The sequence below is a fragment of the Myotis davidii genome, unplaced genomic scaffold (genome assembly GCF_000327345.1).
Source record: "Myotis davidii unplaced genomic scaffold, ASM32734v1 scaffold1717, whole genome shotgun sequence".
NCBI classification, from domain to species: domain Eukaryota; kingdom Metazoa; phylum Chordata; class Mammalia; order Chiroptera; family Vespertilionidae; genus Myotis; species Myotis davidii.
Window position 1 is genome coordinate 744,213 of NW_006287955.1, and position 13,975 is coordinate 758,187.

The 13,975-nt window shown below is 61.8% G+C and overlaps 1 protein-coding gene across 1 annotated transcript in view; it reads left to right on the forward strand.

The window, feature by feature from the left end:
• The first annotated feature begins 5,739 nt into the window (after window positions 1-5,739).
• Window positions 5,740-13,975, forward strand: part of SLC45A4 (solute carrier family 45 member 4) — a 21,123-nt gene continuing 12,887 nt past the window's right edge. Inside the window, 3 exon segments of the mRNA XM_015561421.1 lie at window positions 5,740-5,763; window positions 7,897-7,998; window positions 8,973-9,591. Of these exon segments, the coding sequence (XP_015416907.1) occupies window positions 9,348-9,591 (244 nt within the window). The 5' untranslated portion in view covers window positions 5,740-5,763; window positions 7,897-7,998; window positions 8,973-9,347.

Genomic DNA, 13,975 nt, shown 5'->3' on the forward strand with positions numbered 1-13,975 from the left:
ACCTGCAGGCTGGCTGAACCGTGAGGAGACCTTGCTCAGCAGGTCCCATGTGGAGCACAAGGACGTCCACGCCTTTTCTGCTCGTGGGGGACGTGTTCCCCGGCAGCACCTGCTGAGTGCACAGCGGGGTCCGCGCTGCTCAGAACCCGTGAGCGGCCTGCACCCTGGCCCTGGTGGTGCGTGTGCAACGTAGCACGTGGGGTGGTCACTGCTCCCCACCCCCCACACCCTGCGTAGGTCCCGCACCCTCACACCGCACCCACACATTGCGCCGTCCGGCCTGCGCTCTGCACCCGCACAGGCCTGGGCTGTCTGCTTGGCCGCCTGTCCTGTGCCTCCACTGCAGGCGGTGGCTGGGGGGCGGTGGCTGCGGGAAAGCCCCGGAAGCTTTGTGCTTGGGTCACAGGAGCTGCCTGACCGCAGGCCCTTTGCTGCCTGTGGCCTGGGGGCCCAGAACCGCCCAAAGTCAAGGCCGAGATGGGTGTGATGTTGATGCCTAGAGAAACTGGCCAAGTTGAGACATTCCGGCTGCCGAGCTGGGAGCAGGGGGAGGAGTGAGTGACAGAACCTAGTGGGGGAGGCCTGCTGGTGGGCGGGATTCCAGGCCGAGGCAGGACCGTCGTCTGCATGGCCGGCCGCGGCCACCTTTCCGCTCCAGTTTGAGGACTTGGTGGCAGCAGCCCCCAGGGAGGACCTGCTCTTACAGGCACCGTGAGCATCACCTGCGTCACCAGCTCTTAGGGCGGGCTTTAGGTGCTCCCCCTTCCAGACGGGACAGGGTGGGCGTGGGTCACGGCTGTCGTAAGAGACTTGGTTTGCGGTTCAGACTTGGCCCCTGTCTCCTGCACCACCTTCTGCCCTTGGGTCGGGGAGCTGAGCTTGTTTCAGGTGCACGGCAGGGGATGGAAGAGTGCTGGGCGCTCCTCTGTTTCAGGGGGGCCTAGCTGATTCGGGGGGGCCTACCTGTTTCAAGAGGGGCCTGTGCTGGGTTGGTAAGACAGGGACATAGGAGTGAGGTCCTTGGGCTGGTCTGTGGGACCCTGGCTGACCTGGCTGTCCCCCCTCAGTGACCCCGGAGGCTGCTCTGGGTCTCACTGAGCGGGTCACTGGCTGGGTGGCGCGGGCCGTGGCACTGATGTGAAACGCTCCCCAGGTGGCGCGGGTGAGTGACAGCTGGAGTCTGGTGCGAAGCGCAGCCGAGGCCCCCGCTGCACGCCACCCAGCAGGGGTGCGGGGGCGGCTCCAGTGCAGGCCCGTGGGTCCTTGCATTTGGTCACCCAGGCTACTTAACTGTCTTTCAAGAACTAGGTTTAAATGGAACCGCAGCTGTACTGCCCCTGCTCTTCACCCAGCGGTCACCTGGAGCCCTCCTTTCCATTGCCTCCATGCCCCACTTCTCTGTCTGGCGGTGGCTCCTGGGGGCCCCCACTGCACTCTCCGCTGTGCTGTGCGCCGGGTGGGCCCCGGGCGAGTCGGAGGGAACGTCTGGCCCTGCCCTGGCCAGGCCTGGGCTCCCTTCTCCTCCTCTTTTAAAACGCCTCTCTGGCAGCTTTCACTTCTCTCGTAGGCAGGTCCCGAGCTAATATTTATCCTGCAAAGTATCTTAAAAATGCTGGCGGCCGCGTCCAGGACTCCATCTTCTCTGAAAGGGAGGCATTGTTCCCGATAAACTGAGGCACTGTGTACAATGGCCGATTGTGTTTGAACTTGCGACCTTGCGTCCACAGTTGGTTTTGTGAACAGATAGACTTGTTCGCAGTTCCTAAAGGTCTTTATCTCGCCGGCGTTTGTTTGTTCCTGGCGAGCCTTCGGCGGGGCTGGGGGAGGGGAGAGCTGGTGGGAGCCGGTCTGGTAATACTTCCAGGTGCTACTCATAGGATTGGCCGGCTTTTTAGGAATGTGACTTGCCCTAGCGCCCTGCCTTTTTATGAACTGTGCCTTTAAAACTGGAGACGCCTCGTCCAGAGGGAACACTGGCCTCACCCGGAAGAAACGGGATGTGACTAGTCAGGCGGGTCGCCCGGTGGGGGTGGCGGCCACGTGTGGTCAGATTTCAGGTGTAAAGGAAACCACGCTGATGGCGAACTGACACCTTAACGCCCGCAGTGAAACCTCCCCGAGGAGCTTCTTCTCAATGAAGGAGCCACTTTCTGGGCCCAGTCCACCTTCCCTCCCGGCGGCCTCCTGCGGACAGGCGGAGTGGGGACAGCCAGGCCCGGCTCCCACAGTGGGACAAGGGGTGGAGGGTGGTGGGGGGAAGAGAGGTCCAAGTGAACCGCCCTGGAGGCTTGAGGTGGTGTTCCCGGGCCCTCGCCAAATGGGGCAGAGTGCCCCCGCCGGTCGCGGGCCCCCAGCAAGGCGGTGCCCGTGGAGTCTGTTCTGTGGGACCTTAGACCTTAGTCTGGCCCAGCACTTCCTCCCGGGTCAGCTGACTCACCCTGCCCTGCTGACTTCCACTCTCTGTCTTTCTGCCTGTTGGTCCGTCCCCCTCCCTCCTGACTCATCCCCTGAGCTGGGTGTGTGGTCAGCACTCTGAGCTGCTGGCGGTCGCTGGTGGCCCAGGACGCCTGGAAGACGGCGTCCCGTGCCTTCCTGCCGTCCCCACATCACACACAGGCTCATCCCCGTCCTTGGCCCGCGTCCTGTGGGTTTCAAAGTCGTGCTTAAAAGATTGTGGGTTTGCTGAATGGTTGTGGGGGCACTGGGTTCCTTCAGGGTGAAACCCCACTTTCTCACTAGCATGGCCTTCCAGGTCATTTCCCAGCTGTGTCCCTTACGCTGCCTCACTTACTGCACGCTGTGATAGGGTGTACGACGCCGTTCTGGCCATTAGAAGTGCGTCCGCAGTGTCTTGCAGCCATCACACCGTCCATGCCCACAACTTTGCATCTTCCCAGGCGGAAAGTGTCGCTAAGGAACGTTTAGGAACAGATCCTTCATTGGAAACTATTGGGACTGTTCGTGCTGTGCTCACAGGTTTAACATGTGTGGCCCAGGTGCTGCCTGTGAGTCCGAGGACAGCAGGAACCTGAGCCCCTTCACCCCCCAGCAGAGCCCGCCCAGGGTGCAAGGTGCGCCCAGGGCCGCATCACTGACTCCTGGGTGGGGGTGCGGGGACTGGGTCACTGTCCGTTTCCGTAGGAGGAGATGGAGCCTGTTTTAAGCCCTTTCCTGGCACAGTCAGATCCTGTGTCACGGGAGTTCACCTGCATGCGCATGTGTTATGTGCCTGCGGCCCGCTCTGCCCGGGGCTCAGCCTCCATCGCCTCGGTTCTGGTGACTCCAGTGTTCATGTTCTCGGAGGTCTGTCCAGCTTCGCGGCAGGGGCTGCTCTTCGGGGAGGGCAGGGGTCATTCTTGTGCTTGTGCTTACCGTGCCCCTAGTCCCACTCACCTCCATCGCTGTTTGACGGCACGGGGAGTTTCTGTGTCCGAGTGGTGCCGGCTGCGTGTGGACCCACACCCTCGGGGGGAGGGAGAGTCGGGCTGTAGAAGGCCGCGTGCGTGCATCTAAGGTGCTGGGAACCGCTCGCCCTCCCACACTCACCTGGACACAGGTGCCGGGAACCCTGGGCCTCCTCGCCTCTGTTCGCTTGCCTGGCGCTGCCGGAGGCTCACGGACAGCACTCGGAGCCCGGCAGGCCCTGTGCAGGCCCGGACGGCGCGCCCCCCAGTCAGTGAGTTGGGAGGTGCCTGTTAGCTGATGTTTTCGCTGAGAAACCCAAGTGGGCTCTGACCGCAGGCGGGGAGGGTGCAGCCCATCAGCCGGACAAGGAGCAGAGCCCCCAAACTCCATGCCCGCCTCGCTGCAGGCGGCTGCTTGTCTCGGCCTGGAGAGGAGAGGAGAGGAGAGTGGCTGAGGCCTTTCGCCCGGATGGCCACCGCGTCTCGCTGTCAGGGCCGACCACGGGTTAGTCTGGTACAGTGCATTGTGGGAGAATCGGGATGAACAGAGCCGGTGGGGAGTGGCTAGGGGTAGTGCTTGACTTCAGTCCCTGGGGAGCAGGCTGAATAAAGCAAAGTGAAATCTGAGCTGCCCTTGGGTGGGGCTGTTGAATGAAAAGTCCTGTCATGTGACTGAGGCCTGTGGTGGTCACGTGACAGACCTGGAGTGGATGCGGAGGGAGCAGGCGCCAGGCCTACCTGAGTGGCTGGTCTCTGGGCACCACAGTCCCTGGCACAGTGCTGTGTTGGACGGGAAGGCTTCTGGATGGTTCCTGGTAACCAGCCCGAGTCTGCCCCAAGTGCGCCTGCAGGAAGGAGCTCATGGGGTCCAAAGGTGCTCTCAGACCTGCTCCCCCCCCACCCCCCCCCGGGGCACCACAGCACTCCTGGATTCTCACCACCTGGCAGCACCCTGTGGCGTTCGGATAGGCCAATCAGAAAGTTCTTCTGAAAGGTAGTGTGTTTGATCAATGGTAGGTTCTGTGGAAGCAGAAGGATGCGACTGTCATCACCCCGCGACGCCGTCCTGGCAGAGAGCTGGACGTGCTCCCCGAGCTGGTCTGGGCCCTGCTCCCTGCACTCACTGTGGGGGCTCCGGGCGGCGGCTTTGTTTATGAGGCTGGTCAGGACACTCCGGGTTATCCTCTTCCCAGAAGCACCTCATTGATACAAAGCACCCCCTGTGCTTCTGCCACCCCTGGCCCAGCTCCCCCTGGAATTTCCTAGGTGTGGAGAGTGGGGGTGAAGGTGTCTTTTGTTACGTTAATGAGGTGGCTTTTGGAAAGTGCTGGAGGGTGGGGGCTGGCTGCCAGGAGCCCCAGCCTGGTGATCAGCGGATTAGAACTCTGCCTCCCCAACCCCTACCCCAACTGGGGGGGGACCCTAGAGGGGGAGCTCAGTGGCCGGTGGCCCAGGACTCGTCCGGACTAGTAATGAGCCTCGTAAACACTGAGGCGAGGGCGGCTCCGGTCCCGGAACCAGACCGACCGCCTCCACGTGCCACGCGCTGGCAGGAGCCTGCCCTGCGCCTCTTCCTCTGGCTGGTGACTCGCACCCGCTAAGAGCCTTTGGAACAAACCCGTGACCTAATGAGTTAACGGGTTTTCCTGACTTCAGTGAGCCTTTCTGGCAGGTTATTGGAGCCCAGGGAAGGGGTCCTGGGCCCCCTCTCAGCCAGCTGGTCAGGCCACAGGCTCTGACCACAGGTCAGCCACAGGCAGCGGCTCTGGCGGCGTCTGGAGTGGAGGACAGTCTCGCAGCCGGTGCCCTCCCTGTGGAGCCGGGTCTCTCTGCGGTGGAGAGTCCGGGCGGAGCTGCTGGGGCGGGGGCTGCTGTGGAGCAGGGAGGCCTCTGCACGGGAATGCCCTTTCCAGGCGTCTGGTCGAGTTGGAAGGCAGCGCCTGGACTGTCCGCCTCCATTCCAGAGGTGACTGGGAGAGTAGGTCTCGTCATCACAGAAAACGGGGACCTCCGCTTACGGGGTCTCTCGTCTCTGGAGGTGAAGGCAGGTCCTGTGGGCTTACAGCCTCATCTACGCAGGTGAAGAAGCTCGGGGCAGGCGTCGCCCTCCCCCCTCTAGACGGGCGGGACTCCCCCCTCTAGACGGCTGGCCGCTCCTGCTCCCGGGGCACGTCCCGCGGTCAGACCCGTAGGAGAGGGAAGGACGTGTGACACAGGAGGGTTTATGAGTGACCAGAACCGGCACGAGACGCTGAGGGGCGGCCTTGGACCAGTTGGGGGCGTAGCAGAGCCAGTGTCCTGTGCGTGGGGCAGACCTGACTTGTCCTGGCTGCGCCGCTGACCAGCGACCCCAGCTCAGGTGAGCACGGGGTCAGCGAGGGGAGGCTTTGTGGGGGCTCTTCATGGCCCTGAGGGAAAGATAAACGTCACCAGGCCAAGGCCAGCTGCGGTCCTCGCCGTCGGTCAGAAACGCGCCTTGGAAACCCGCTGTGATTGTGCCTTTTCGCGGGAATCTCGTACTTCCCCTTTAAAAACGTGGGCCTTTGGGTTCGCCTGCCATTTGGACCCAGGGCCAGTCACTCCACATTGTTGGACCGTGGCTCCCGTGTCACTGTGCTGCGTCCTCTGGGGGGCAGACCCCGTCGGAGCCACCCTGATGGACGTGCTGTCCGAGCACCAGCGAGAGGCCCTGCCCCGCGCATCGGGGTTCCTTCCTCAGCCCCGTCTCGAGGGTCAGGGCTTGATTCTGTCTGGGACACGAGGGGTTTTCATATTTTATCGTTTGGTTGTCATGCGTGTCCCTGGGCGGCCTGGGACCTGCGTCCCTTCCTGTCCTGAGTGACGGAGGCCGAGTAGCCTGGCCCCTGGCCTGGCGCCTGAGGGAGCCATGGGGTCCGCAGGGCTGCTCCTGGCCTTGCAGGTGAACCCTGGGGCTTAGCCTCCCTGGCGGCGGGTCTGGAAGCTGTGCAGTGGGAACACGGCTGCCTGTTGCCATGGCAGCCAGAGCCACATTCCTACTGGAGAGCTTGTGCGCACGACCAGGGCTGGGAAAGTGGAGAAGGGGAGGAAAACCCTTGGTTTTTCATTGAAAAACAAGAAACCCTCCAACTCAGCCCATTTGCAAACCGAGGAGCGCGGAGGGGTGGAGGTGGGGGACGGAGCGCGTCTGTGCCGGCAGAAGGCAGGCGACTGGCAGCGAGTGTCTCCTGGGGGCAGCGTGCCCAGGTTCCGTGTCGTTTCCCCGAGCGGGCCTCTGACCGGGAAGCAGTCTGGACCAGCAGTGGGATTTCGTGGGATTTCAGGAAGTAGCGGGTGCGCAGGTTGGCAGGGTCTTTTCTTCCTTAGTGAGGGCACACGGAACTCACTGGGTCCGATGTTACGTCTTCTTACGGTCTCGGTCCAGAGCTGGTCTTCATCGCCTGCTGTGTGTCCGGCTACCCGGCTCCTGTGCCTATGGCGCCTGGAGGCCGAGGAGAGGTCGGGGCCAGGGCACATCAGATGGGTCCCTAGTTAATCTCTTTAATAGTTAAAGCTGGCGGACGAGGGCAGGGCCTGTTTTAAAGGCGGGTGTGCAACAAACAGCTGTGGCCACACACCAGCCACCGTGGCACTGGCCGGAGTCCGCCTGCCCGGGGCGGTGCGTGTGCGCCTGCGTCACGTGTGCAGGCGTGCTTCAGCCACATGCGAACATGCGTGACCTCCTGACCCCCTGCGGAGGGGTTGGTCACTGAAGGTGGCCACGCCACATTGAGTCTGTGACTCCGGGCCGAGGCTCAGGCCCGACCCGAGTGCGGAGCCGGTCAGGATGGCCCTGCAGTAGGCTTCTCCACCGGCAAATGGTCGGAAGTCACATGTTTGGCATCACTTACCCTTAAATGAGAAACAGGACAATAGAGGAAGTTGTTGATTGCAGCCATTGTAGTCTCACTCATCTGAGTGCCTCTGCCCAGCACAGCAGTGCTGTCGCGAGCACTCCCCACGGGCAGTGCTTCTGGGCGAGGAGCCTGTGCTAGGAGTTCTCTGGTCTCCAGTGGGAGGTCCCGGGGTGGGTCACAGTGTCCCCCGCTGCTGCTTTTCAGCAGCTGAGGAGGCTCTGGTTCAGAACCCCCGCTTTCGGGAGGGAGCAGGCAGCCCCAGCTCAGCGTGGCACTAAACGGGCTCCGCAGAGGCACCTGGCAGTGCCTCCAGCCTCCAGGGAGTCCGCTTCTGGGCAGCAGACCTGGCTTAATGGTATCTGATCGTTTCCCTAAATGTGATGGCAACCTGCCACCCAGGTGCCTGGCTAACGGGGAGGGCGCGGCTAATGGGGGGGTTGCTAACGGGGAGGGCGTGGCAAGCTTCCCTTGCTTTTGGAAGTTTTGCGAAGTGTGTGGTGGTCCTGCGCTGAGCGCACCTGGGAGTGAGCTCCCAGAGCTGTGAGCGCGGGAGACTGTGCACATGCCCACCACTGCTGACAGGATGCTAACGGTGTTTGTCGTTTCCGTCAATATAGATGACAGTGACGCTACCTGGGTAACTGTCCCCTGGGCCGCTGCGTGTGCACTGCCTGACAGAGGGAGCCGCTGCGTTAATGCCTAGACTCCTTAACTAACAGGTAAACCCGCCACGCCCTCGTGGGTACCCGGGACCCTCCGGGGGCGGGAGGGGCTGCCCCATCCCCTGCGTCCAACTCTTCAAGCAACCGGCCGGGCAGGGCGCTGGCAGCTGGTTATCACTCACTCATTCTCCCCGAGGCCTTCCTGGGCTCGCGCTGCGCGGCCAGGCTCGGGATGGAACGATGGCGCTGGCTGAGGGGCTCTCCAGGGAGCGACTCCCTGACCTGTGACGGGAGAGGGGCCGTGGGCAGTTCTGCCAGGCGGGCTGAGCCTTGAGAAGAGACTTCAGGGACTCGGTGGCTGAGTGAAGGTGGGAGGGGGTTGAGGGACACGGAGGGGCAGCAGGTGCCCTGCCTGAGCGCGGGTTCTTCCGTCCCTCTGCCCCACAGACAGCGTCAGGGCACTGCCCCAGACTGGCAGGCTCCCCCGTGGTGGCCATGTGGGCCTGGGCCGTCAGAGGGCCTCGGCAGGACTCAGGCTGGGAGCCACTGCGACGGGCCAGGTGGCTGTGACCAGCTGCTGGGGCCGGCAGCCCTGACCGCCAGGCAGGCAACAGGTGGTTGGACACTCACCCTCCCACCGAGCATAGGCCGCCCACGGCTGCCCCCCCACACCCCACCCCGTTCCCAGGGCCGGTTAGACATCGAGGAGCCCCCGGCCCTGAGGTGTAACTCTGTGTGGTAACTGGGTCCCGTGACTGTCACCACGTGGCTTCACTCCGCGGCTGTCCAGGCAAGTGGGGACATCGCCCGGGACTCGCTGAGTCCACAGACCTGTCGGCGGGGTTGCCGAGCCTGTGGCCGCTGTGCGCTGGGCGCTCTCAGCTCCTCGGCGAGCCCTGCTCTGCCTTCTTCTTGTTGGAAATAAGCCGCACGAACGGCCACGGCTGTGGGCCCGCCTCCCTCGCGGCCGCCTGGGCGCCAGCGCCTGGTTCTCAAGCCTGGCCTGACTGCTGGTCCTTCCTCTCTTGCAGATTAGCCGGTCGCTCGATGGGGAGCAACGGTGGAGCCCCTTCCCGTGTCAGCGCCCCACCTCTCCGCAGCCCCAGAAACCACGCCTGCACCCCCTCGGTCATGATGATGAAACTGGTATTAACTGAGTGGCAATTATGGATTTGTAACTCTCACTCGCAGTAACCCAGCAGCCACATGTTCAGAATCCAGCCAGAAAGCGCTCTGCCTGCTGCGCACCGTCCGAGTGGGAAGTTGTGCCAAGAGGAATATAAGGATTGCTCGCTGGGGAACGCAACGGAAGCAGAGAGGGGAGACGTCTTCATTTGTCCTCACAGATACACGGTAGTGTTACTTAACGTAGGTAGAGTAAGCAGTACAGACCCGTTCCGGTGGTGATGAGAATGGCCCCACAGAATGCCGACTCCGAGTCCATGCAAGTCCAGGAGCTGCCCGTGGCCCTGCCCGAGCTGCGGAAGCCCGCGGGCGCCGGCCCCGAGCCCCGTGATGAGACCGTCAGCGAGGGCTCCATCGACCGCATCCCCGTGCGCCTGTGGGTGATGCACGGGGCCGTGATGTTCGGCAGGGAGTTCTGCTACGCCATGGAGACGGCCTTGGTCACGCCCATCCTGCTACAGATCGGTAAGTGCCGCCGCCGCCGCCTTCGCTCCTTTGGCACGGGGAGCAGAACGAGGGCTGGGCGTGGGCTTGGGGAGCTTGGGGCCCACGGCCTGGACCACTCTGCTCCTGTCTGAAACCAGGGCAGGGGAGGGGACGGTTCCCTGATGTTGGGGTGGAATCAAGGGTTTGGGGGTTTGAATCAGTGCAGTTGGCGTTGCTCCGTGCTGATGGGGCGTGCGACCAGCCCATGGAGGCAAGAGGTGAGCCCTAGCATGACACATGGTGGGAGCAGACACCGAGCAACTTGATTAAAGTCCTGTCGTCAGTGTTGCTGTCACCTGCAGTCTGAGTGTCGTGTGCATCTCCGGTGGCGAGGGTCTGAGTTGTCAGAAGTCCTGGAGTCCGCGGTCCCTTCCACATCACCCCGAGGTCTTCACTTCCCCTGTTGTTGAAGGAAGTTTCACAATGTGATTTTCCAGCCTAGAAGAGGTTTGAGTAAGGAACCAAGCCATTTAAAAGCAGTTTCATTCTAGAATTTCCCATGTGCTTGGTAAAGTATTTGTAAAATCTACTCATTTGGGTTTGGAAATGTCCCTTTCTCCCGATCGGCCTAGTGTCTGAGTTGGATCTGAAAACCGGAGTTTTCTGCGTGGTGCCCGCGGGGTGGGGCAGCGGCCCCGGCGGCCGAGAGCTGGCGTATCTCCGTCCCCGCGGGCCGCCGTCTGGAATTCCGCCTGCGCCGGATGCCTGTCACCACACAGCGGTCCTTGGAGGGAGTGGGGAACAAAACGTGGCCGTTTCTCAGGGCTGGACTCGCCTCCCGCTCCTGGGGCAGCACCGTGGTCAGAGCTTTCATTGAGCCCGTTCCTTCAGCAGGTTGGCCCAGCGGCGCGTGCCCTTGGCGGGCTTCCTGATGGTCTGGGGTGAATGTGTGCAGGTTGCCGCTGGCGTCTTACCAGGGCTTGTCCCGCTGCGTGCAGTTCTTATACATTCTTCATGGAAGTCCTTGATCACATACGTGTTTGCCATTTTCACCCTAGTCTGTGGTTTCCCTTTCACTATCTTAGCAGGATCTTGAAATCAGAAGCTTTAACTGTAGATGAAAACTGGCATGCCAATTTTTTTCTTTTTTGTTGTAACTAGAATCTTGGCCTGGCCCCGGTCAGGATGGTGTCCTCTGTGTTTCCTTCTAGATGGTTTGTAGTTTTAGCTTCCACAGTGAGTGCTGTGACCCACCTTGAGTTGGTGTGTACGTACAAGAAGAGTTTAAGGGCCTTTTCTCACATCGTCTGGGGAGGGGGGTGACGGGCAGGGTCCTGGGCGCCCTCCTCACCTGACCTGGAGCTGACCCTCCCTTCCACCTGCTCTTGCTGCTGTCCTCACTGTTGGAATTCCCCCGGAGGAGAATTCTCAGGCCCCAGGCTCGTCTTGTACAAAGGAGATCCAGCAGAGGGGAGGGTGTGGCACTGGGCAGGACCCCCAGCTGTCGGCCCAGCGTCCTGGGGCAAAGGAGGCTCCCGCAGACCCAGCCCACCGCACAGGCAGTAGGTGAGGTGCCGGCCACTTCACGTGCCCGCAGCCCGTGAACGGGGTGAATGGGGCGTCTCAGTCTTAGAATCCAGTGCGAGTGGGGGTCAGTCTTGGGAAACTCTGGGAACAGCCTGCCCAGCCCCTCCGGGGCCTGTCGCCCGCTGGCAAAGTCTGTTCCCACACAGCCTTTCCCGGGAAGGAGGCGTGTGGGCGCCTGGCCACACACACTCATTGTTTTCTTCTGGTTCCGGAAGTAGCCCCGAGGGAAAGGAAAATCCTATAAAGAAGAAAGGATGTCTCGCTGCCTCAGGTCTGACTAATGAGCTGGGTTAAGGCTGAGACGACTCCTGCTCGGCCAGGCCTGGGAATCGTGACCAGAGGCATCCTAGCCAGCAGGGTGCCTGCGTTCTCCCGGAGCTGGCGAGGCGCACCTGCGTTTTGTGTCCGTCTGTCTGGCTATTAAAAAGCCAGGCTCTTCCCTCCCGTTGTAGCCTAAGGAGAGTCGGGGCCCCTGGGGTTTGGGAGAACTGGACACCCCTCTCTTTCCTGTGAGAAAGCCCACCCCAGAGAGCACAGAAGGGCCAGTGCCCCCCACTCTCCTCCACTCGGGATTGGGCAAAGGGCCTGGAGGCCGGCCAGGCAGGAGCCAGGTGACTCCGAGTCGCCCGTACAGCCCACCCTGGAGAGGGAGAGCCAGGTGCAGCCAGTCTGGCAGGATTCAGGAGCGGGGGAAGCCGCAGCCTTCAGGCAGTGACTGCCAGCTGATTGGTGGGAACGCACAGGGCGGGGCGCATGGACAGGTGCCTGGTGAGCGCTCAGAAGGAGAGGATCAAGCCAGCCCGCAGTGCGTGTGCATCTCGTTCCGCGCACGTGTGCAGCCACGTGTGTAGAGGGCCTCTCCGTCCTGCCTGACACGCGGCCACCTGCTCCCCCGGGTGTGCAGGGTGCTGCTCGCCAGGGCTGTGGTGAGGTTTGCTCCCTTCCCTTGTGCCCGGTGGGTCCGAGGCGGAACTTGTGTTTACCGAGTCTTAAGCTCAGGGCAGCTGCTGTGTGAGGTTCCCGGGGCTCCCCTGGCCTGGGGGACTGTGGTCCAGCGGTCGGTTGCTTCGTGCGTGGAGAGTGCTGGGCTCAGAGCCGCCCCACCCGACCCCGGGAGCTCTGGTGAGTGAGGAGGCAGGTGCGCCCAGGGCCACGCGCGGTGGGGACGGGTAATGGCCAGTTTGGGGAGGGGGTGCCTTAAGACATCAGTCTCAGTGAAACGACCCAGACACACAGGACGGATGCGACGTGACCACCTGTGTCAGGTCCCCGGAGTGGTCACCTCCATGGAGACCAAGGTGGGGGCGGGGCGGGGCAGCGCCGGTGGCTCCCGTAGTGCCCGAGCTGCACACGCAGAGCCACCGCCTAGCAGTGGACCTGAGTCGGGTGGGGACCCTTTTCTCTGCCACAGCCCAGGCGGGTATTTCTAACATCACCGAGGGCCATGCAAACTCACAGTTAAAAGTTAGCTGCTGTTTCCTCAAGCACTTAGCTCACCCCTGGGCCTCGGCTGCAAGGGCGGGATGGTAAAGTTTACACTGTCATTTTGCCACAGTTTCTAAAATGTGAGAAAGCATTGAATGGGCCATAGGCTGTCCACAGACTGATTTCCTGCTGCCTGGAGACTGAGGAAGCTTCCAGGGGCTCCTGGCCCAGGCTGCCGCTGGCCAGCTGCCCACCCTCACCCCGTGGGAGAGAATCCATGACGTGGGCACGCTGTCCTTGCTGGGTCCTCCGAAACGCAGTCAGACCTGCGCGGAGGCACGCCACCGCGGGGCAGCGTGGGCGCCGTGGGCCTTTCCCGGAGGCTCCTGCCTTGACCAGAGTGAACGCCGGTATGCCGTGGCCGTTTGATGGGGCTGGGAGTCTGGATTTCCTCGTTTCAGATCATTGTTTTAGAAACAATGACATGGCAGCGGTCGTCATTTTTCCCAGGAGTTGGGCCTGTTCTTTCATCAGCCTCTGCGCCGTACCGGGTGCGGGGCCAGCAGTTGGTAGATGAGGAATGAGGCTTGGGAGGGATGCGCTGCAGCGGCCCTGGTCCCAGGGCGCAGTGGCTCCAGGTTGGGAGGCAGACAGGAGGCGGTGCCTGGTGTGGGTGTTCCACTGGCCTGGGCAAAGGCTGTGACCTGTGGCCTGCAGAAGCAAGATTAGGAGGCACACTTATAATGCAGGCCACTGTCCGAGCCTGGGGGACAGCGGGAAAGGGACAGTTCGTGCCAACCGGGCACAGCGAGAGAGGAGGCTGCATTGAGAGATCTGGGTCTTGGTAAGCAGGGGTCTGATCACAAGAGGCCTCATTTGCCACTCCAAGAGGTGATTTACAGAGAGCTCTGGGCCATTCTGCACACATTAACACTAGTAAAGAGCAGTGGTGTTGAGCAGTTTTAATAGGGCTGTATTGTATTGCAGCAGCTTTCAAACTTGCTGGGTCACTATAATCTTCCAAAATTACAGTAATGACAACATGAACCACGTACTGGTATATACACAGTGGAATTAACGGCGACAGGAAAAATTGTATCAGAGCAACCAGTACAGTACGTGCCCACCAGCGAAGCACGTTCCAGGTGGCAATGATTTTGTCCTGAAAAGTGTCTTCCACCGACACGAGCCATCTAAGTGGGAGGGGCGCGCCTGGCGGGGAGTAGGTGAGTAGGTGAGTGGGTGGGTAGGTAAGTGGGTAGGTAGGTGAGTGGGTGGGTGAGTGGTGAGTAGGTGGTGGGTGGTGAGTAGGTGGTAGGTGGGTGGTTAAGTAGGTGAGTAGGTGGGTGGGTGGTTGAGTAGGTGCGTGGGTGAGTAGGTGGGTGGTGAGTAGGTGGGTGGGTGGGTGGTG